Raw genomic sequence first — 22,853 nt, 5'->3', positions numbered from 1 at the left:
TCTTTTTACTCTGTGGATGTATCACTGAATTGGTACCCTGTCTCACACGTCAAGACACAGACGTGTGTCCTGGATGTCTGAGAAGTTACAAACATGCATCCTCTTAATGTTTTATTCAACAGATTCAATAATTTTATGCAATATTTATTCCCTTCTTATGCATCTGAAACCTTATTTTCGAGGAAAATGTCCCAAAGCAGTTGCACATACACAATACATACATACACGAGAACTTCAGATATCTCACGTCTAAAATATATAAAAATTGTTCTTTTCCCCACAAAGTGGTGATTGAATAAACGGGATTGGCTTCAGCTTCTTTGAATCATTTGTTATATCAGTTTTTAGTGTTAAGCAGTTAAGAAAGAAGAAGGAAGAAAGATCCTTTTGGTCTGCCAAATGTACAAATATGCACAGACTGCTAATTTATTGTACTGTCATGTATGGTCAAAAGGCTGAAGAAAGAAACCCAAAAAGAGCATGATTAATATTTTTAACTGCCACAGTGTGTTTTCTCTTCATAAATATGATTTTTACTGTCTTTGATCATATACTGATTTGTGGAATGTGCTTAAGAATGCCATTTACGCTATCATCCACTGTAAGTATACAAGCTGAACTTCTTTGTCATTGAAATCACTACATTTCCATCCCGTTGTAGAAATTTACATGATTGTAGCCTACCTCTGTGTTGGTTTTGAAAATCTTTTGTACATTTTGAACAGTTGTGCATTTTAATCGCACGACAAATGTCTTATAAAATGTGTATGCTATATATTTTTATTGTTGCTGTTGCTGTAAAGTGTTCTTGCAGAAATGTATTGATTGCTGCAGATTAGGAGGGAGGAAAAAACTACAACATCCACTGTCAACATCAAGTGACGCCCCTTGGTTTCAGCCAATCATAGCCCACCGCCCCACGTGTCGTTTTGTAGGAAGTTCCTGGGATGTTGTTTTGGGTTTTCTCAGAGCACGTGGAGGCATAGTGTAGCTTTCCATGCTCAGTCTGCGGGCGTACATGCAGCTCTCCTCGCCTGTGTAGTGTCATTAGCGCATAGAGTTGAGAGATGTCAGCGGGAGGCCAGGCCACCAGGAGCCGGGATATCCCAGCCGTCAGGCGGGTCGCTATCCGCGACGCTGCGCATTTGCCAAACGACTACTCCACGACCCCGGGAGGAACTCTGTTCAGCACCACGCCTGGAGGTACTGATGTCCAGAATAGGGAAAGAGAGGGATTCAGAATAATCTGTATTTATTTTTACTCTTTATTTGCTTTTTTTAATAGTCAGTACACGCCAGAAGTAAGAAAAAAAAAACAAGTTACAGAAAGTCTTAAGAAACTATACAAACTACTTGCAAAACTCAGTAATGCATATGTGCATATGACCTGAATGACACAACAGTGGGTTATTTCACAGTGTTCATCAGAGTGACAGCCTGAGCGGCTGGTTGAGTAAACAGCTCTCTGTAGCACCTACCTGAAAGCAGCAGTTTGAACAGTTTGTACATGACAGGGGTATGCAGAGGGTTAAGGAAGTTAGAAAGCAGCAGCACCAACTTTTGTTTTGGTCTCAAAAGCCAAAAGGTTTCCTCACATGTGAATTATTTTCCTCTTCAGATGCTAATCGAAAGAAAAAAAAAAACAACAATTATAAAGACAGTTTATTTTCTTTTATATATCTCAGAATTTAAAAAAAAAGTTCCAACACTGCAGTTTACTTAGTATCCCAAGATCATGATTAGCTTATCCATATGACTTAGAGACAGAGAAATAGAATAGAAATATCCTTTATAGTCCCCCACTGCGGAAATCCACGTGTTCCAGCAGTAACGTGGCAGGCAGACGGAGCGTGGAGATTCACATAAAAGTAAAGAATATAAAATAAAAAAACAAGAAATAAGATTTTTTACAACAAATTTACAACATTAAAAAAAAATACTGTACAGCTATTAAAAATAGTATACTCAAATGTAATAAATGTGCAGCCGAGTGGGATAATGTTTTTAAAAAGATATCCAAAAAGTGCTGTATACTTGTGCCTGACAAAAACAAAACGAGAGAAATATTTGGAGTTATGTTTGAAACCCAGCTCCAAAAACAGTTCGTGGTAATGGAGGTAACCGAGGTCCTGCCATGTTGTCTTGTTAATGTTTGACAGCGTTGGTGTATCCCGAAGTATAACAACTAGCAGAAGCAGTACCTTATGGATCCACGTACTGCAGTTGTTTAACAATACCAGAGATTATTTCAGTGTATTTTACATGGCTTTATTCCTCCGCCCTTAATTATTTTCCCATTTATGCTGATTGGAGACTTATAACTGCATGTGTCTGATGGCTCTGGTTACAAAATCTAGCATTTTGCCCCCTCTGCATGAGGTTTTTATGTGCATAAGCTTTAATCTAATGTGGAAGTCGTCACTTATGAATGGCAGCTTCAGTGTCATTATCCAAGAGTAAGGGCAGTGTGCAGCCTATGTTTACTTGCATATACAGTTTACGACTGTAAGGTCAAATGTTGGCCTGTGCTCAGTCACATCCTATTTATAGTCCTGGTATTATAGCAGGCTGTTGTTGAGCTGCAATAGCAACATGTTTACTAAACATGGACACACTGGTTGTATTAATCATGAACAAGTGGGACTAGTGATTATACATCACACGCTTTTCTGTCAGTTGAGAGAAATCACCAAAAGCTTACTCACCAACCAACATAAAATGCCAACTGCTAATGTGAACATTTCAGAAAACTTTAAAGCCAAAAGAAAATATTTTAATCTAAACTGAATTGGTCAAGTTAAACACAACAGAGATCATCTGAGGCCGTACTCAGGACCTGGACCAGCAGTAAGCTCAGTTTTGACCTTTTTTTTTTTTTTTTTTCTCATTTTGGGGGCTGCCATTGTTTTATTTTAAACATTGACAAGCTGGGGCCTTGGGAAGCTTCAACTGCAGAGATAAAAGTTAAAAAAGAAAATGTTTTCCCTCAGCGGTCGTGAGAAACCTGACTCAGATGCACATGCCCACTACAACTGATACTGTGTCCTGTAACATTAGCAGGTGGGACACAGATAAAACACAAGTGAGTCACTGAATATGTACCAACATAGCTGATATGGGCTGCAAAATTGGGCTAAATGTCATGGGCATGTATGGACCTGCGCATTGTAGGGTCACACTAGCAGAGAAAAGCAGGCAAGCTATTTGCGCACCAACATGTTTAAAGTTTAGATTAATAGTAGTAGTTTTAATCTTTATTTTATTTCATCATTGTTTACATTTTATTTATTCCATGTTATTTTTATTTTGAAATCTGTTTTAGTGTGTACAAGGGTTATCTGCTGTACCGGAATTTTCCCAAATAGTCATCACTTTAAGAAAATGCTAACCCACAGGTACCAGAATCATCTACGACAGGAAGTTCCTCCTGCAGTGTCGGACATCTCCCCTGACTCGCACGCCGCCCAACCTGCCTGACATCCCAGGCGTCACCCGGCCACTCAAGCCCGATGCCTCCAGCGATACAAACCAGCCCGATCAGTCGCTCAGCAACAACATGGAGCACAGCGTGCATGCAGAGAGCGCAGGTAAACATGTGTGCATAATAAAGATGGGAAAATGCACATGAGCTGGTAAAGCTTTGCAGTGGAGACCAGTCTGTGACCATTTGGCAAAAATAAGGATTCCTTGACTGATTGAGTGGTTGTTGATGGCAGCAGGTGGGAAAACAATTTCTTAAGTGCCAATCATTTCAAAGTAAACTTTACACCTTATGAAACTTTGAAGGCAAACATTCTTCATGTTCGCTTTCTTTAGTATTTGACGACAAACATGGAAAACTACTGGTAGCTGTGGAGATCTGCTAGCGACCAAAGCAATCACTAGAAGCTTTTTGATGCAGCACCTTGCAGCAACAGCCAGCAGTGTCTAGGAACCACTGCCAACCAGTCGGGGAATACACATTGTTTCATAGCAACCGATTGAATGTGATTGTATCACCTTCAATATGAGCAATGTGCACACGACGTTACATAGGAAACTTCATTAAACTCTTATATCTATTAATTGTCCATTTTTTGTTGTTGTTGTTTTTTCTTTTATAGGTGAAGATGCCCAGTTTGAGATGGACATCTAAAGCGGGTCAGCTTTAAGGATTAAAGCAACATAGTTTATAGTTTTTGTTTACCGGTATTAAAAAAAGCATATCTTTTTTTAAACGATGAGCCTTTTTTCTGTGTAATCTGTGTTCAGAATTGCTCTGAAAACTTTTTGTAATGCCTCTCCTGTTCAATTGTGCATGAACAGTTTCTTTTCTTTGTATGATCTGTGAAATATTTGACAAGTAAGTCAAGGTTTTGTTACAATTAAATAATTAAAGTTTTATGTAATTTCACTCATTTCTCAACTTTGATGACTTGTCTTTAATTTGTTTTTACCAATAAAAAAAAGAGAGAGACCAATCTGTTTATAGTGAAGTCTTATTTCACACCTTGCAGTAAGTGACTCTGACCATTTGGTGTCAGCAGACAAACTGTTAACTGAAGTTCACCTTTATAAATCATTTGCGACCATATTTCTGGAAGTCTGATGATGGAATTTGTTGTCTTTAAGTTTTGGTCTGATCATCAGCAACTACTGAGAGAAACTTTCTTTTTCGTGCTACTGTTGGCTAGAGAATAAGAAGGCTTTGTTTATGGAAAAACCAAAGTGACCCAAAGCTCTAACGACAGAAGCTATAACACTAAAACTAAGCTACAATATACCCACAGTACATCCTGTAGTGTTGCGGGTAGCTGCAGCCTCAGATTAGGTGGTTTGGTGAGTGACAATGACCCAAATAACTTTCTGGTGTAAAATCTAAAGAATATTTTGTGAAACTATTGTGAGGACAAGTTCATATTTATTTTAATTCTCCATTTTTTGGAGGGGTTACAATATAATGATAAACATATTTACATGCAGTAAGATGAGACGTTTTCTTCATTCACCTCTCCTGACCTTATCTGCATTTTTGGTCCCTTCATTTTATCTATTGGTAACACCTGATGAAAATAGTGGCAAACCCTGCAGCCAGTTTGCTCTCTCACTCGTGCACCCCCTTTCTCGTTTCCCCCGTAGACACATCCTTGATTCCTCATCCTTACTCCTCTCTTCAGATCTTAGTGCCTCCCATCAGAGATGTGAGAAGAGGAAGCGATGAGGAGACGGAGGGGAAAGATGAAAACAGGCATTTAAACTAATTAGACATCCTTACCTCGGGGTTGTTAATTTCAAGCAGTGTCAATGAAATATGATGTTTAACTGCATCATAAATAGTTGTCTAATAAAATTGGTAAATAGATGACTGCTGTATTTTATGACCTCAGATGTAAAGGTGCTTATGTTTTATATTTTAGGGCTGCTTTTAATGAGACTCACAACATGCAGCAATGTGATAAAAGATATTGGATACGGTCAGATGTTTGCACACAGTTATCATCGGCATGAGGCATGGGTGGCTGTAGCTCAGGCGGTAGAGCAGGTCATCTACTGATCGGAAGGTTGGTGGTTCGATTCCTGGCTTCCCCTAGTCTGCATGCCAAATATCCTTGGGCAAGATACTAACCCCAAATTGCTCTCCGATGCATCCATCGGAGTGTGTGTGAATGTTACATAGAAAGCACCTAGAAAAATGTGCGGGTGAATGCACAAGTTGTGTAAAGCGCTTTGAGTGCTCAGAAGAGTAGAAAAGCGCTATATAAGAACCAGTCCATTTACCATGAATACCCTGGTAATTTGGGACTTTTAATTATTTTTTTTTTGAACTGTTCTTTTTTCAAGGTGTAGTTTTTTTTATCTGCACAAGTTTGAAATTATTTGGGTGATTATTGATTAACTCCTGGTAGTTTCTCTTTTCGTTTGTTTAACAGTGCTCATTGGAAACACTGACAACGGGGAAGTCCGAGGAACTCAATAAAGAGATCTACACAAGTTAGGAAGGTTTCTTGAAGCCATTTCTAGACAACTGCCAACTCCACAGCCATCTGACAATTATATGTAAATATAGGATGAGAGGAAATTGTTTAGGATGTTCGAGAAAAACTCAGGAACCACCAGAGTTCAAGCCTGCCACGAAGTGGAAACTGCTGAAATATTAGCGTCAGTGTCCAAAGTGACGTGAGCTTTATATCGACATTGACTGAGAGGGTGTCGACCAAGAAAGAAGCCCCTGCTCCAAAATCATCACCTTCAAGTTTGACTGCAATTTGCAGTTAGATAACAAAAATATTGAGGTATTTGGTCACAATAACAAAAGCTATGTTAAGGAAGGGTAAAGGTGGCTTTCAAACCTATGAACACTGTCCCAACTGTCAAGCATGGTGGTGTTGGCATCATGCCCTTGGGCGGTTTTGCTTCTGGTGGTACTGTTACATTGCACAAAGTGAATGGAATTATCTCATAATTATTCAACTTCACCTCAAATCAGCAGTTAGATGGTTGAAATTTAGACATAGTGTCAATAGTTGGCTGTTTCACAGGACATGATCCCTCATTTTGGAACAAAGCAGACATTAAGCTCCTGACGTGACCTTTTTGAAACCCCAACGTCATCACAATTGAAAGTTTGCAGACGGTTAAAAGCCATGTACTTGCCAGGAAACCAAATGAACTCTACCAATTTTGCAAAGAGGAGTGGTCAGATATCCAGCCAGAATTATGCCAGGTGCTTGTTGATGGCTACCAAAAACAACTTGTTGATTTTGAACTTACTAAGGAACATTCAACCAAATATTAGTGGGGGTGTATGTATAATTTTGGGTGTGAATTGGGTGTGAATTTATACTATTAGCCTTGTGTGGATTAGAGAACATCCAAATGACACAGACCCAATAGACCTAAGTGCCTTCTAGTGTTTTGTTCAGCAGTATCTAGATCCTGGGCTCTTTGTTTGTTTTTTTACCTTTGTAGAGTCAGGGGCTGTTTGTGAGACATTTCCGTCTACAGCCTTGGACACCAAAACCTAACAACTCCTGTGCTTTTAATTCTAGTGTTTGGTTTTTCTGTTAACAGGTAAGAATATTTCTTTACCACAATCATTTCAAAATGAAAACACAATTTGGTCAAGTTGCTTAAGAGAAAAAAATAATTTATTGCTCTATTATGGCCTATATAGCAAATATACAAATAGGTCAATGTGACCCAAACGTCTCAATAAAGAATATTAATAACAATTATAATAATTAAAGCGCTTACAGTAAACCATTCTGTAATTTCAATGGTATTAGAGGTTCAGTCTTGAAGCATAAAAACAACATAGTTTCTGTGACAATATAGTGCTTAAGTCTGTGATCATGTCGTGCCTTTTGAGACATGGCTATTAAAAGGCACAGTTTATAGTCCCACATAATTTCTTATAAACAGAAGCTGTTTCATAACTGTTTAGCTCTGTAATTTAGAGAGAATCGTCCAGGATATATACTAGAAGCTTCCTGCATCACATCAGCAGTCTCTGTCCTGGACAGCTCTGTGCCAGCAGACACGCACCCACTTTGCCGCTCTGAGATCCCAGTACTCTCGCTGTAGACCCCTTTGGTCCCGTGGTTCACAAGTTGAAGGGTTCTATGATTTCCCTTCTGCAGGCGTTTCCCTCATTGGCAGCCACACTCCTCCACCACCATGTCGTCTTGATGCCTCATGACCATCTTTCCATCTTCGAAGTACAGCATGGAGATTGGTGCCAGATGTGTGGGCACACAAGACAGACAGGGTGCCTTGTCTGGATGATGATAATTCAACAGGCTCTGGAGAGCGGAGAAGAAGAAAATAATTGATTAGAGAACATCTATTCATACTGTTGGGGCATTATCAGTACTGTTGCATATGATGAGGTGTTTCAGTCTTACCTGTATGTATGCGTGGTTAGTAGGGGTGAAGGTCTCATCTACTGGTGTGGGACAGGTCCCTTTGCAGTGATAAGCGTTGTATCGTTTGGGATAGACAATCCACTCACTCCAGCCGAGTTTCTCAAAGTCCACCCACATGTCCACCTTCCTGCACAGATGATCCTTTTTCTCCTCTTGTGTTGCCTTGTCGCTGGGAGCATCTCTCCCACCCTCCTCTCTCTGCTGCTGGGTCTGCTGGTCCCTCTTTTCTCTGCTGCTCCTCATCCTGGAGGGTACGTGCTCCCTGCCCAGACCAGCGTACTTCGAGTGCTTTGCTGTGCGGATGAGCGTTGGTACTCGCTGGTCCTTTGCTTCATGCTTTAAGAAGACCACTATGATGACCCTGTCAGCTGTAAGGTGCTGAAATAATTCATGCTCCTGTTCTCTCTCCTCTGGCTTCTCTTCCCCCATCCTCTTTGCGGAATGCTCCCGATGCTGCAACCAGCGATGGACTATGTGCGTCATGTTGAACACTTTCCAGGAGGACGGCGACACCAGTGAACTGGGATGAACTCTAAGGTGGCCAAGGAGCAGCCTATTCTCGGGGCAGTGAGTGCCCATGCACCGCTCACTGTGGGAATGGTAGATGTCTATTGAAGCGCTGGAAGATTCTTTAAAAGCTGGCAGGCGGATGCGAAGCTCAGCCAGCTGGACAATGTCGCTTGCAGACATGGAGGACATGTCAAAAGTGAGGGACCATCTCCTGCCGATCTGCTGGCAGCCTGAAACAGATACGATAAAAGACATTTTTAGAATTATACCACAGGGTAAAGCTACGACTTATTTAACAATAGACATGCAAACTATTAAAGGAGAATAGAGAAAAAACATATTTGGTAGTAGTGTGTCAAACTAAAGTACATTTTGCTGCTAAATGTATTTATGAAGCTCTTCTGTTTGTAAATTATTCTTTTTCATCCATATTTTGTAAAAGAAAAGTTAGGCTACGTGGCTTTCAAATGGCTTTCAAAATACCTAAGCCCGTTTTCGTAATTTCCCTGATGTTAAATACTCACTCTTAGCGACCAGGCTGATCACAGAATCGGAGCTGTGAAGATTTTCTTCGTTCCAAGTGTGGGGCACGCTGTCAGCCCGAGTACTGATCTGGTCTTCGATCAGCATGACCCGGTAGAGATGGATCATGTAGTGCGGCAGGCTGTTAATGCGGTGCCTCTGTGCAGCGTGTCTGGCCCCACCGTCCCGAGCTTTCCTCCCACGGAGCAGTTTATCAGGGTGCATCTTAGGGATGGCGAGAGCCTGAACCAAATCCACTAGAAGAAGTAGCGCAAAAGCGAAATCCACAGCTCGTCTCTTCATAATTTGTCGTGTTGTCTCTTCGGTAGGCAAATCCAGAATGGTCAGGTGTAGTCCCAGAACCGGATTTATAATCACACGTGTCTCTCTGAAGTTCTTTGAAGACAGCTGTCAGGCCTCTAATGGCTGAAGGACGCCTGTGATCTAAGGGAGCGCTCAAAGACTACAGTATAACAGGGACGTCCTATGGGCTATCGAAACCGAGTGCTCTTTGAAGTGGAGTCCCCCACTCTGATTGATGTTTTGTATACTGGCGATCCCGCAGATTAAAAGGCATGATAATATTTTTTAGCTAAAGAGATTATGAGCTACACAATTGGGCCTTGATTAATTGGGAGAAACAAGAGAGTTAATCAAAAAAACTGCTTTTTTTGTATGACATCATTAACAAACTGCGCAACCCCTTGTGTCCTATTTCTGTCCAGGACACAAGCGGAAAATATAGCAGGTTATTTTAGACCAAAATAAATACGATTTTTGTTTGTTATTTTTTGTTAATCTTAACGGGATGTCAGTGCTCAGAAATGAATAAAACGAACTGAACATTTTCAATAAATATCAGGAAGCCTAATCAGCAAAATATTAATAAACAATATGAAAATATGCCGAAGCAAACCGGTGATCTCCTTAATTTACTGTTTTAAAAGAAACCTGCAATGCGTGTGTTCCGGCATATTATCAGAATAATATAATATAATATAATATCAATAGATATAGAAAAACAATTAAAATCAAGGGAAAGTTCAAAGACAGTATAATTAATTTGGGCCACTGTTTTAGGAACTGTAAGTCATTCCTTGCGTAATATTGCGTTTGCAAAGGCGCACGACTTTCATCGAACGCTAAAGCCATTAAAAGCTAACACACCCAGAGTGATAACTGCCCGCTAATCGTTTCCATTCATAAACTAAACAGCCTCGGGACCTCGGTGAAAAGAAGAAAGAGCCCATGTACAAAGCTGCCATGCTTCTGATGAAAACATTTAAGAAAAGGTGAAACTGTTCAAAGGTGTCGTTTTATTCCTTTAAGTCATTGTGACAACATCAAACAAAATTTATTCAAACTAGCTAGTTTTATTTAAAACTTTAACTAATTCGTTTCAATTAGTTGGACGAATGAGAAGCAGTACCGTCAAACTGTTTCATTAATTGACATAACGAAAGAATTTCATATTGGATATAATTCATGTTTTCATGTAACCTTAAAAAAAAAACCTTAAAGTGCACTGCACACACAGTAACACGGTACCATGTTGAGCCTGAAATACTAACATCATTATCTAGAAAGACAGTGCAAAAATATCACTGCATGCACACACATCGTAACTGTCCTTCCGTGCGTAAAACCACAAAACCTTTCGCAATGGGCAATAATTCATCAGGCTGACTTGGTGGTAGAACTTCATCACCAGCTAATAAAAAAAGAAAGCTCTCCAAATGCAACTTTAAATTTACTTAATTCAAGGATGCGGTTGCTATTATTAAAAATAATGTAAGTATGTTTTATTTGGCACTTTTTAAGAAAACGTCGAGTTTAAGTTTAAACACAGTGGAATAAATCAAATTTTATTTCGCGTTTTTAACTTGATCGGAAGTGACTCTGTCCGCCGCAGCTACCGGATAAAAGCGTTTCCTCTCAGCTGCTGCTGTTTATCCCGATGAGCCGCGCAGGTCAACATGGATTGGCGCCTGTTGGTTTGTTTGATTTTTCTGGCGCATTTGAGAGATTTGAGAGGTATTTTTTTTTCTTTGACTATCCAAGGGTAGACATTTTCAGTTTCACAAAAATAGGCGAACCTGTTTCTACTGGGTGGATTTTAGGGTTCACTCAGGGTTTTGCTTGTGTGCAGCAGATGGATGTTCAGGGTTACGAGTTATATTTCAAATAATCTGTGCTTCATTGAGTTTGCCTAATCAGAATGATTGTAACAACGAGACAAGTTAGTATGAAACTAGCAACATTAGAGAGTTTCAGGACGTTTAAAATAAGCGAAAGTCCCCGTTCATTGGATCCTATTTAGCACTGAAGTACTTATTTAGATCAAATCATGCAAAAGTACGCCGAGAATCATGAGCTGATATGTACTTCATTTGATATTCATTTAACCGTATGAAAGTCGTATTTCTAATTAGAAATTTTAAATAGAATATTAAACATCTACTTCTGACTGCTTTGCATCTTTTCCCACTCACATGTCATATGATTGTACAACTTTTTGTTAATACAATGAGGAAAACTAAGTTATTGTTTTAATTTGTCTGACCACATTTATTTCTTGTTCATACTCTTCACATTCTGTAGGACAAATCTCGGAGTGCAGTCATGACCAGTGGCAGTGTGACGATGGAGGGTGTATCCCTGCTGTGTGGAGATGTGATGGAGATTGTCTGGATGGATCAGATGAAGTGGACTGCACTGGTGGGCTCCCCACCCCCAGTACCCTGTTCAAAAAAAAATAAATCTCATAATTTTACACATTACAGTATTATCTATTTTTGTTTTCCTGTAGTTTGAGACTCTTTAAGTGATATTGAACAAAACAACTTTTAAATGAAGCACAAAAGGCAAAGGACATTTTTTTTTCTCCCCTGAGCTTCAAGTATAGGTTGTTGGTTCAGGGGTAAATAAATGGAACCTTTTAATATTTTTGTTTTCTTTCCTTCAGGACTCCGAGGCTCTGATTGTCCGCCAGGTCAGTTTCCTTGTGTGGACTCTGTTGGCTGTGTTAAAGCGTCAGCCCGCTGCGATGGACAAAAACAGTGTCCCACTGGCTCCGATGAGGAGAACTGTCCAGTCACAGAGGGCTGCCTGGACTCTGACTGGACATGTCAAAATCACATCTGCATCCCTAAAGAGCTGAGGTGCAATGGAATAGATGACTGCATGGACAACTCTGATGAAAAGGACTGTGGTGAGAAAAATGCCCTAACAAGAAACTAAATGTCACTCTGTGTATTTGTGACACTTTCTAAACAAAACTACCAAAAGTCACATTTTCCATTACAGATCCAACTATGCTGTAATAATTTTTTAAATATTTTGGATTTTTATCATCCACTAAGACATATTTATAGACTCATTTGTTCTGCAAAATATATATATACATTAATTAAAGTTAAATGGGGACATAATCATGTTAAATGTACTGAAATCCAAATCAAGGCTATCAGCAGAGGTAAATCCAGATGACCAGAGGTAAAATGGCAGATTTTTGGATGGAATCAAAAACGTTTGAGTGTGAATACACCTTTTCATGCACTGATGCATCATGCAACTAAAAATGAACATTTAAATCTTTATCCTGATTCTTAAAAAGGTTAATGTATATTTTTTTTCCTCCCAGATTTGTGCAGTGAGGGCAGCATACGGTGTCCTGAGGGGACATGTCTATCTGCTGACGAGCAGTGCGATGGCACGTTTCACTGTTCTGATGAAAGCGATGAGCCCATAACCTGCGGTACGCTTGATGCAACTCATTATCACAAAAAAACACTAATATACAATGGTTTTTGTCTATTAAGTCGTCTTCTGTGACGCTGATGCTTAAAATTCCGCCTCCTGCAGGGCGTGCCTGCGTTATGGACAATGGTGGATGTAGCCATGTGTGCACTGACGAACCCAGGGGAGTTCTGTGTTCTTGTCCTGCTGGATATAAGCTGTCTCCTAATGGAACAGACTGTGAAGGTGTGTGGGACAAGATAATGACAGTTTACCTTCAGTACTAGGTTTTATAGCAGAAACCAAAATAATGCTAAATTAAAGAAAGAATAAAGGTTTTGAAGTACGAGGTGTCCGTGTCCTTCTAAAGGAGCAGATGATTCCTTCATCCCTGATCCTGTTTTCATGCAACTCCAGGAGTAATTGATATCTGCGACTTTGTAATTTTCCAGATACATTTTTTAAATGCATGCTGGCACATGTTTACTCTTAATTTCTTACAGATTTGGATGAATGTGCTCCACCTTTCGACCCCTGTGCTCATCACTGCAGTAACACCATCGGTTCTTACTATTGCTACTGCAGAGAGGGATTCAAACTAAATGAAAACTCAACATGTGTGGCTTCAGGTAAAGTAAAAGTGTTTTTCCTGTTTATGAAATTGACGCTACAATCTGTCAATATAATGTTCCACCAATTTGTTTGGTACCAACTTGAGTCAAGGACTTTGCTACGACAAAGCTAATGGGTGTAAGGCCTTTGTTATGCTATCAGAATCCATTCTGGATTTGGTTTCGTCCTCTCAAACGATCAACACCAACATCAAAGTGCACTTATGATGTCTGATTAATGATATGCTAATAGGTGACTTTGATGTAGGTAAGGTGGTGACAAAAACTATAAACTCTGTTTGATCAAGAAGAAAGAGCACTTAGGTAATCAAAGACTTTTCCTGTAGATGCAAATTTATCAAGTGAGGCCTTGATGATTAAATGAATCGCATGAATTATTGGATAAGCGTCACTAACGGTGTCCTGTATGAATCTGCATTTACAGCTAATCCTGTCCGATTGCTGCTGGTTGGGGGGACCGCTTTAGGATTATTGAATGTGAAATCTCAACAGTTTGAAATTATTCAGAGTTCAACATTTGACTCTGTGGCCTTGGCGTTTGATGTTGCGCGGGGGTGGTACTACTGGGCTGACAGCCGTGGCAACATTTACAAAAGTGATGGACAGCAAAGCTGGACAGCCTATACTGGTTGGTTTACTCTTTAATTCAAGAACGTATCCTCACATTAAACTGTTTCTTGCATAGATTTTTTTTTTGTAGTTATATTCTACTTGCCAACCATTAATTTATTTGTTTATTGTTCTTAAACAGGAGAGCCTGGTATCAAAGGTTTAGCTTGTGACTGGCTCAGTGGGAATCTGTTCTGGACCAATGAGAAGACGGAGTCCATCTACCTGCAGAGTTCTGATGGAAAAAGTCACACTGCTCTGCTCAGCAAAAACATCAGGCCCTCAGAGCTGGTCGTTATGCCTGTAGAAAGGTCTGTATGGCTTATCTGCTACATGTGACTGAATTTTAAAGTGATCAAATTTGATATTTCATTCAGGCATAATGGTGGATAAAGGTCAACATTTTAGGGTATGTCAAATACAGGAGATGCAGTTACTATTTTACACGTTGATGAAAATCGATGATGCACTGCTTAGTGCTGCTTATTCATATTCGCTGCTTTCTGCCTCCCAGCTTGATGTTCTGGATCAATACGGGTCCAGGTGACAGAGCAACAATAGAAAAGTCTTGGATGGATGCCTCAGAAAGAAGTTCTCTGGCGGTCATCACTGCTCAGTCTGCCCACAGCCTCACTGCTGATGTAGCTGCCAGACGGCTATACTGGATCAGTGACTTTAAGAGGGTGAGATTTGGATCAAAAGCCCAAATGTTCTCCATCACAGTTCATCACACACGGGGCCTGTTGCATAGAAACCATTTTTATTTGCTGCTTTGTTCGTGATCAGAAGTGCTCAGATTTTTTTCTCATTATTAGAAATAATTAAAATAATTTAAGAAAGTTTACATATCTGGGAATAGTTCGGTCACTCCTGGGCATGTATTGATTTTATTTATTATAAATAAATGCAAATGCCACCCCTGTGGGATACACTTGAAATCAAAAAGCATTTACTTTACGCTCTTTAAAGTTAATAATAATCAAAAAAAAGTTTGTCTGTGTGCCCTACTTTTTTTCTTTTTTTCACCACATGCCACTGTTCTTTTTACCCCAACAAAGTCTTTTTATCCTGAAGGTCTCAGATACGTTTTTGTCTGTATTGCACATGTGAGATGGTAGGAGAATTTGAAAAGCGTTAACTTAGATTTCGTGAAGTAGTTCATAGTTTTTACAGGATTCAAAAGCAAGTGCAGCACATGATTCAGTAGCTTTTAAACCTTACCAGCAATACATTTATTTGTTTGATTTTTAGTCTCTCACATCATTGTGAAAGAATTCTGGCTCACTCTTCTTTACAGCATTGCTTTAATTCATTAAGGTTGTTGATGCGCAGCTCTCTTAAGGCCCCAGCATAGAATTTCAATCTAGTTGAGGTCTAGACTTTGACTGGACTGTTGCAGCAGTTTGTCTTTTTCAGCCGCCCTGTTGTAGATTTGCTGCTGTGTTTGGGATCATAGTCCTGTTACTTGGCCCATGCCTTAGCCATCCGACAGGTGGCCTCGCATTTGACTCTAGAATATTTTGATATCCAAAGGTTTTATAGTTGACTCAACCACTGCAAGTCCCATGGCTGCAAAACAAACCCAAACCACCTCTCCACCGCTGTGTTTGACAGTTGCTATGTGGTGTTTGTGGTGGTCCTAACCATAATGTTTAGCCATTGTAGCCAAATTTCTCCACTGTGGTCTCATCTGTCTGAAGGACATTGTTCCAGAGGTCTTGTGGTATGATTTGCATCTTTGCAAATCTGTCATGCTGAAATGACGCCATGTTCTTTTTAGAAAGAAATGGCTTTCTGCTTAAGACTTTGCAAGCCATAAGAATATATTTAATTTTCCAAAAGTCACTACAGAGTTGTGAGGAACAAATGCTCACATGATTGTATTTCACTCAGCAGATATTTTACCTCTCCATCACAGATGTGTCATATTCTCACATTTTTCCTTTCTATACATCACAACAATCTCTTCTATGTAACCTGACGAGGGTGAGGCAGTCCTCATAGTTTGAGCTCTTTGCTGTTCTTAATAAAATAAAGTTGGCTAAAATACTCACACTCGGTCATGATGACTTTTTTTTTTTTTTTTTGTCTCCCCGTTCAGTCCATAGAGACTGTGAAGGTGGATGGGAGTGGCCGTTACTCCTACACAGGACTTTTCAGCAGGAGAGCACCGCACAGCCTTGCTGTGTTTGAAAGTTCGTTTTATTGGGTTGATAACAAAGGACTCTGGCAGGCTCCACAGACTCAACTGAGCCAGAGAAAATTTATATGGGAACCCACACTGCCAGTATTAGCTGTTTACCATGAGCTACAACAGCCTCAAGGTAAATCTTATGGTATTCTCAAACATGGTCGTTGATCAGTTTTCCTATCTGAAGATCTGTTTTGAAATTTATATGCAATTTAAGCTGTTTTAAATTGGATACAAAACAAGGTTGAAGTTGTTTAAATGTATTTAAAAGTTGTTAATAGAGTTTTCTTGGTCTTCATAGTGGATTGTGTTGCACCTAATAGTCCTCTCATTGTCTTCATCAGATTATTCTGCATGTGCAAAAACACCCTGTCACCTCTGCCAGCTAACTAAAAGCAACCCTCTTGGATTCACCTGCTCTTGTCCAAACCTCAAATTGCTGTTGCTGGATGAGACATGTGAAAGTAGGTTTCCTAAAACTTTCTTTTCACAATGTTAGTGTAAAAAAAAAAAAAAAAAAAAAAGACATCACTTTTAATTCTGGTCCAAACTTATTAAACCAGTTGTGGTTAAATAAAAATGCATTTACACTTTACAAGAAAACACAAAAAATGATCTGTAATATTATTCACTGTCACAGATCCACAGTTTCTCTATGCTACAAATACGGAAATCGTCTTGTTGGAGTTGGAAGATAAAGGGTTCATTGAAAGCCAGCTTTTCGCCACCAATGAGGGGATCCTCTCTTTTGAGATTGACTGGGACAGAGACTGGCTTTACTGGGCAAACCAAACTGGTCACATTCAACGCATCAGTTTAACAGCGGTCACCGCTGAGCTGGTCCCAACACCTTTGCCAGGTTAGCACGAATTTGTTCACATATGTTGCTTATTATTGATGTGCAGTGACAAAAATCTTATTGAGAGTGGTGGTTCAACAGATTTAAAAAAAAAAAAAAAAAAAAAAAATATTAAGACTTAATTAGTTTCTACCTTAAATGGCTGTCAACATACCTTCTTTCAACTTATTTCTATTTCTTTTTAGTTTGTCTGATAAATGTGGACCAGAGGAGCGGAAGCCTTTATTGGGTGTCATGTCATCGAAACACCATCGGAACAATCGCAGCTGACAGCTACTACCCAAAACAGCTTTACTACACGACAAAGGAGATTAAAAACTTGTATCTGGACTGGCTGCGGGGTACCATCATCTGGCTAGAAGAAGATCGAATTCTCAGCATGAGCATGTTGGGAGGTGACGCTAAAGAGCTGCTGCACATAGCTGGAGGAGTGAGTGGGGGCGTTGCTTTTGACCTCAGGGCTAATAGCCTGCTGTGGAACTCAAAAATGGCAGGTTAGTTTTATCGTTGGATTGGTGTGTGGAAGCTTATGATCCCTGGGGATAATAAATAAATTTTTTGGGGGGTTAGTTATATCAAAATTTCAGCTTATGAACTCAAACTTTGGAGAAAACTTAAAATTTCCAAACTACACTCATTCAGATTTGTTTTGCATACTTGCAAATCTCAGGATTTGCAAACCACATAAAAAAATGATGAACTTGTCACCTCACAGACTTTAATGTTGCCTTTAATTAAGACATTTTTTTTTTTTTTTTTTTTTTTTTATATGACAGGCTTAACAACATTAAGTTTGCTGCGAGAGAGAAGCCACCAAGCTGGAAGAAGATGGAAGATTTCGGGCTCAGTTGTAGCTGCCCTCGAGCCTTTTCTCTTGTCAGTTTCAGACAACATAATGACTCTGTGGGATCAGCGTGATGGGAGCCCCATTCAAGATGCAGCTGTGACGGGTCATGTGATCAGAGTAATCACTGCTCTCATAGATATTCAGACAGTTCAGAGTAAGATCATCTGTCACAGCAGAAACAGATTTATATAGCACTTTGACGTTTTTCTGGTATGCATGATCATCTCATTAATTCCATTGCATTGTCTTTACATTCTCAAGCCTGCAGGAAACCATCGTTTTTGTGCAGACACTCATCAGTCTGCCTCTCAGAAGCTCAGCTGTGTGACGGGAGAAAGGACTGCCCGGAAGGAGATGACGAGTTTTGTCCTGGGGCTTGTCTGTCTATAGGTAAATGCCCAAGCTGACATTCTTGTTATAACTGGCGATGCAGCTCAAAACATATTGAGACTTACTGATAGGTTTTTCGATCTCAGAGGAGTTCAAATGCCAGGACCGGACCAGTTGCATTTCCAGACGTCTTGTGTGTGATGGTCGGTCTGATTGTACCGATGGCTCGGATGAGGCTGATTGTCCAACTGCAGCTCCTCGTACAAGTCGGTCAAATGTGATGAAATGTCGCATAGGCTCAAAGCCATGTGAAGATGGCAAAGACTGTGTTTTATATAGTCACGTGTGTGATGGAGAGGACGACTGTGAGGATGGATCAGATGAACTGGGCTGCGGTGAGTTTCCTAAAACAAAATCAACCATTTTTTGATTACCGATGTGATGTTTTGGTGTACGTTTAGTTTTTGGCTTTGTAATGCATTTTATTATTTTGTTAGTATTCTTGTCACTGTGTTTAACGTATGACTCCTTATTTGTCTTTTAAAGATGCCCTGCAACAGAACATGACTACCACAAGAACTAATATGGACCAATCAAACAAAACTCCAGGTTCTACCACTCATTCTCCTCGAGCTCTCCTGGCCTGCACCAGTCCCTCTGTCCTCTGTCCTTCTTCTGCTTACCTCTGCATATCTCCAGACCAGTTCTGCAATGGACATAGTGACTGCCCTGACGGCTTTGATGAAAAGAACTGCGTAAAAAGTTGCCCCTCAAAAAGTAAGCACCAAATCAGTATTTCATTTTCTCAGTTTAAAAATATTTAGCATTTTATGTCTTTAAAAGTTTGACACTGTATGTCCTGTTCAATAATTTTATTCCAGATGACTTTCTCTGCAAAGATCATCGCAGCTGCGTATCTAAAAGCCTGGTTTGTGACGGTGAATTTCATTGCTACGACGGCTCTGATGAGGTCGACTGTTCGAGTGCAGCCACGGCTGCTCCTGGTAGAAACATTCTGAAATGCCGTTTGGGGTTCACGGTGTGCAAAGATGGGAATCAATGTGTCCTCAATATCAGCGTCTGTGATGGAGAGAAAGACTGTCAAGATGGATCAGATGAAGAACGATGCAGTCAGTATTTATGCCAAGTTTCTTTTCAAGTTTTATATATTGACGTTAAAATAATTTTACATTTCTGCTTCTTGGTGTCATTTTTCTAGATGTTGCAGAGAGAGATTCTACAATGCAAATAGAGAGACGGCCCTCAAATGATTCTCCTGTACTCCTTACACCGTTCATTAAACCTCACTATAGGCTACCTTGCATCAGTCCTTCAATTCTGTGTCCAGATTCCTCTTTGTGCATTAAACCAGCACAGATATGTGATGGAAGAAAAGACTGCCATGATGGATCTGATGAGAACTGTGTGAAAGGGTGTCCTTTTGAGGACTTTCTCTGCAAGGACCGAAGGAGCTGTGTCTCCAAGAGTCTGGTCTGTGATGGACTGTTTCAGTGCCAGGATGGATCAGATGAACTGAACTGTCTGAGTGTGACCGCTCCTGCAGCTCAAGATGTACTGCAGTGCCACAGGAACGCAAAGATGTGTAGTGATGGCACAGAGTGTGTTTTACTCAGCCACGTATGTGATGGAGAAAAAGACTGCATGGATGGATCTGATGAAGAAGGATGTCCAGGAATTTGCAAAAAAGGTTGTTTCACTTTAAACTTTATATTTAATCTTTCCGTGATGTAATGAACTTAAGTTCTGATCAGTTTCAATAATATTTTGTTCTTTAAACCTGTACGTGTGAGGTTGCAGATGCAAATGGCTTCGTTCTTGATTGTCTTCTTTCCATCCCAGGTGAGTTTCAGTGTGCCCATGGGAAAATGTGCATCCCTGAGGTTCAGGTGTGTGATGGGAGGTTCCAGTGTCAGGACCATTCAGATGAAGCTGACTGCCAGAAACCAATCAAGAGCTGTGAGCATCGTTGTGCTGACGGGAAGCGCTGCATCCCAAAGAAGTTCCTGTGTGATGGAGAAAAAGACTGTGTGGATGGCTCCGATGAAGTGGGCTGCAGTAAGTACTGAGAAGCTGCACGAAGGAAACCAGAAGATTCAAATGAACCAAATCTAGTATTTATAAGTTTCGTGTTGCTGCTACATGCTGAACCTAACACAGGTTTCTCTTTCCAGATCAGGCTGCTGCTCCATCAGAGTCTCCTGTCTTCACTGCATCACCTTGCATTGCTCCTTCAGTTCTCTGCCCTGGATCATCACTGTGTATCTCTCAAAATCAGCTCTGTGATGGACAAAGAGACTGCCCTGATGGATCTGATGAAAATGACTGTGCAGTCCATTGTGTAAACCCAAGTAAGTGCTTGAATTTGCCATGAAGAAAAGGCTTAGTCTACACATTTAGCCAATAAATGAAGACATGAGTTTTGAAACAGTTATTTTTTTTTTATCTGTAAGGTAGATTGTTATGCTTGTTTTTTCCCTCCATAGCTGACTTTCTCTGCAAGGACCATATGGGCTGTGTCTCCAAGAGTCTGGTCTGTGATGGACGCCGTCATTGCCAGGATGGATCGGATGAACTGAACTGTCCGAGTGTGACCGCTCCTGCAGCTCAAAATGTGCTGCAGTGCCGCAGGAACGCAAAGATGTGTAGTGATGGCACAGAGTGTGTTTTACTCAGCCACGTATGTGATGGAGAGAAAGACTGCATGGATGGATCTGATGAGAATGACTGTGCGGTCCAGTGTGTAAACTCAAGTAAGTGCTTGAATTGTTATGAAAAAAGGCTTAGTCTACAGAATCTAGCTAATTATTTAAGATGTGATTTTAATTGTCAGACAGTTTTAAAAAATACTAATCCTTTTGAATGTTTATTCAGTCTCATAGCTGTTCTATATAAGCATAAGTAGTTTGGAGGCAGTTATTTTTTTTTATTTTTTTATCTTCAGTTTGGTATGTTTGTTTGGTTTTTTTTGTTTTGTTTTGTTTTGTTTTGTTTTTTCCCTCTCCATAGCTGACTTCCTCTGCAAGGACCATATGGGCTGTGTCTCCAAGAGTCTGGTCTGTGATGGACACCCTCAGTGCCAGGATGGATCAGATGAACTGAACTGTCCGAGTGTGACCGCTCCTGCAGCTCAAGATGTGCTGCAGTGCCACAGGAATGCAAAGATGTGTAGTGATGGCACAGAGTGTGTTTTACTCAGCCACGTATGTGATGGAGAGAAAGACTGCATGGATGGATCTGATGAAGAAGGATGTCCAGGAATTTGCAAAAAAGGTTGTTTCACTTTACATGTAATCTTTCTGTGTCTGAAAATAGCTTTTTGACCCTGACAGAGTGAACTTAATGTTATTGAAAATGATAACATCTGTTTTACTTTAAAACTTGTACATGTGAGGGTGCAAATGCAAGCGACTTCGTCCTTGATTGTCTTCTTTCCATCCCAGGTGAGTTTCAGTGTGCCCATGGGAAAATGTGCATCCCTGAGGCTCGGGTGTGTGATGGGAGGTTCCAGTGTCAGGACCACTCGGATGAAGCTGACTGCCAGAAACCAATCAAGAGCTGTGAGCATCGTTGTGCTGATGGGAAGCGCTGCATCCCAAAGAAGTTCCTGTGTGATGGAGAAAAAGACTGTGTGGATGGCTCCGATGAAGTGGGCTGCAGTAAGTACTGAGAAGCTGCAATAGCAAATGAATCTAACAAAGCAAATTTACTATAAAATTTTTTTGATTTTTCTATCGTCTTAACTTTTGTTAATAGATTAATAGACATTACATGCTAAAGCTAACAGTTTGTTCTTTCCAGATCAGGCTGCTGCTCCATCAAAGTCTCCCGTCTCCACTTTTGCATCACCTTGCGTTGCTCCTTCAGTTCTCTGCCCTGGATCATCACTGTGTATCTCTCAAAATCAGCTCTGTGATGGACAGAGAGACTGCCCCGATGGTTTTGACGAAAACGGCTGTGCTGTCCAGTGTGAAAACCCAAGTAAGTGGTTAAATTACCATAAAGAAAGGTAGCATCATTCATGCAGCCACATCCAAACTTGGGTGTGCACTTGCTGTTTGAAAGATTCAAAGAGAAGGTGAAGTTCTTTATTTTGAATCATGTTTGTATTTTCATCAAGCATCATACGCGCTCTGATATTTTGTAGAAGCAGCTTACATTAAATCCTTCAAGTGATGTCTCCAGTGTTATATAGCCACCTCTGTGCTTCTCAAACCTGCAACTTTTTGTTCCTGCACATCAGATGACTTCTTGTGCAGCAACCAGAAAAAATGTGTCCCTGGAATGCAAGTGTGCGACGGCCGAGCCCAGTGTCCCGATGGCTCTGACGAGAAGCACTGTCAATCACCAAATCCTACTGCCACCTGTAAGATGCGGTTAATCAAAGAAAATGTGTGACTTGATCGTTTGCTTGCCCAAACAGTCTGCCCTTTAACACATAATGTTCTCTCTGTCAAGCCTCCATGAGTGGCTTTGGCACCAGACAAACTCCTCTCAGATGCCGCATTGGTTTCAAACGATGTAAAAATGGCCATGAGTGCGTTATGTACAGCCATGTGTGTGATGGGGAGAAGGATTGCAGTGATGGCTCAGATGAAGAGGGATGTGTGGCTGGTAATTTCTAAGTGTATAATTTTCATATTATTTGTATCATTTCTTGTATTTGTCTGTTGAATTATTTTAAAGACTGATT

At 40.3% G+C, this 22,853-nt stretch overlaps 3 protein-coding genes across 3 annotated transcripts in view; 2 read left to right on the top strand and 1 right to left on the bottom strand.

Annotated features, from left to right (window-relative positions):
* The first annotated feature begins 66 nt into the window (after nt 1-66).
* Nucleotides 67-4,460, top strand: LOC146383586 (eukaryotic translation initiation factor 4E-binding protein 1-like). Its single transcript, XM_084934917.1, has 3 exons — nt 67-1,203; nt 3,396-3,587; nt 4,104-4,460. The coding sequence occupies exons 1-3, from the start codon at nt 1,068-1,070 to the stop codon at nt 4,133-4,135; spliced, it is 360 nt and encodes a 119-aa protein (XP_084791043.1). The 5' UTR covers nt 67-1,067; the 3' UTR covers nt 4,136-4,460.
* A 3,159-nt stretch (nt 4,461-7,619) lies between these two features.
* Nucleotides 7,620-9,239, bottom strand: LOC146383585 (nodal homolog 2-A-like). The gene is made up of 3 exons (XM_084932585.1): nt 8,939-9,239; nt 7,884-8,644; nt 7,620-7,781 (listed from the first exon to the last, which is right to left on the bottom strand). Exons 1-3 carry the CDS (start codon nt 9,237-9,239, stop codon nt 7,629-7,631), a joined length of 1,215 nt encoding a protein of 404 aa, XP_084788711.1. The 3' UTR covers nt 7,620-7,628.
* Nucleotides 9,240-10,898: 1,659 nt separating this feature from the next.
* lrp13b (low-density lipoprotein receptor related-protein 13 b) overlaps nt 10,899-22,853 on the top strand; it is a 29,077-nt gene continuing 17,122 nt past the window's right edge. Inside the window, exons 1-27 of the mRNA XM_084934905.1 lie at nt 10,899-10,970; nt 11,538-11,654; nt 11,902-12,147; nt 12,580-12,693; nt 12,801-12,920; nt 13,178-13,303; nt 13,731-13,934; nt 14,058-14,226; nt 14,430-14,598; nt 16,017-16,239; nt 16,451-16,570; nt 16,747-16,965; nt 17,151-17,459; nt 17,742-17,966; nt 18,074-18,202; nt 18,289-18,537; nt 18,689-18,919; nt 19,024-19,272; nt 19,362-19,850; nt 20,003-20,218; nt 20,335-20,511; nt 20,647-20,913; nt 21,170-21,433; nt 21,604-21,819; nt 21,962-22,141; nt 22,404-22,526; nt 22,619-22,774. Coding sequence (XP_084791031.1) covers nt 10,913-10,970; nt 11,538-11,654; nt 11,902-12,147; nt 12,580-12,693; nt 12,801-12,920; nt 13,178-13,303; nt 13,731-13,934; nt 14,058-14,226; nt 14,430-14,598; nt 16,017-16,239; nt 16,451-16,570; nt 16,747-16,965; nt 17,151-17,459; nt 17,742-17,966; nt 18,074-18,202; nt 18,289-18,537; nt 18,689-18,919; nt 19,024-19,272; nt 19,362-19,850; nt 20,003-20,218; nt 20,335-20,511; nt 20,647-20,913; nt 21,170-21,433; nt 21,604-21,819; nt 21,962-22,141; nt 22,404-22,526; nt 22,619-22,774 — 5,365 coding nt within the window. The 5' untranslated portion in view covers nt 10,899-10,912. The remainder of the gene's footprint in view (nt 10,971-11,537; nt 11,655-11,901; nt 12,148-12,579; nt 12,694-12,800; nt 12,921-13,177; nt 13,304-13,730; nt 13,935-14,057; nt 14,227-14,429; nt 14,599-16,016; nt 16,240-16,450; nt 16,571-16,746; nt 16,966-17,150; nt 17,460-17,741; nt 17,967-18,073; nt 18,203-18,288; nt 18,538-18,688; nt 18,920-19,023; nt 19,273-19,361; nt 19,851-20,002; nt 20,219-20,334; nt 20,512-20,646; nt 20,914-21,169; nt 21,434-21,603; nt 21,820-21,961; nt 22,142-22,403; nt 22,527-22,618; nt 22,775-22,853) is intronic.

This window comes from Perissodus microlepis, chromosome 7, assembly GCF_051167445.1.
Source record: "Perissodus microlepis isolate ML-2025 ecotype Zambia chromosome 7, ASM5116744v1, whole genome shotgun sequence".
NCBI lineage: Eukaryota > Metazoa > Chordata > Actinopteri > Cichliformes > Cichlidae > Perissodus > Perissodus microlepis.
This window is presented reverse-complemented; position numbering and strand designations above follow the sequence as displayed.

Excerpts from the sequence above, each read along its gene's own strand:
- LOC146383586 (XM_084934917.1), top strand. The coding sequence starts at position 1,068 with ATGTCAGCGGGAGGCCAGGCCACCAGGAGCCGGGATATCCCAGCCGTC. Across the intron at positions 1,204-3,395 it reads GTTCAGCACCACGCCTGGAG|GTACCAGAATCATCTACGAC; the intron begins GTACTGATGTCC and ends GCTAACCCACAG. Across the intron at positions 3,588-4,103 it reads CGTGCATGCAGAGAGCGCAG|GTGAAGATGCCCAGTTTGAG; the intron begins GTAAACATGTGT and ends TTTCTTTTATAG.
- LOC146383585 (XM_084932585.1), bottom strand. The coding sequence starts at position 9,239 with ATGAAGAGACGAGCTGTGGATTTCGCTTTTGCGCTACTTCTTCTAGTG. Across the intron at positions 8,645-8,938 it reads GATCAGCCTGGTCGCTAAGA|GCTGCCAGCAGATCGGCAGG; the intron begins GTGAGTATTTAA and ends TATCTGTTTCAG. Across the intron at positions 7,782-7,883 it reads CTAACCACGCATACATACAG|AGCCTGTTGAATTATCATCA; the intron begins GTAAGACTGAAA and ends TCCGCTCTCCAG.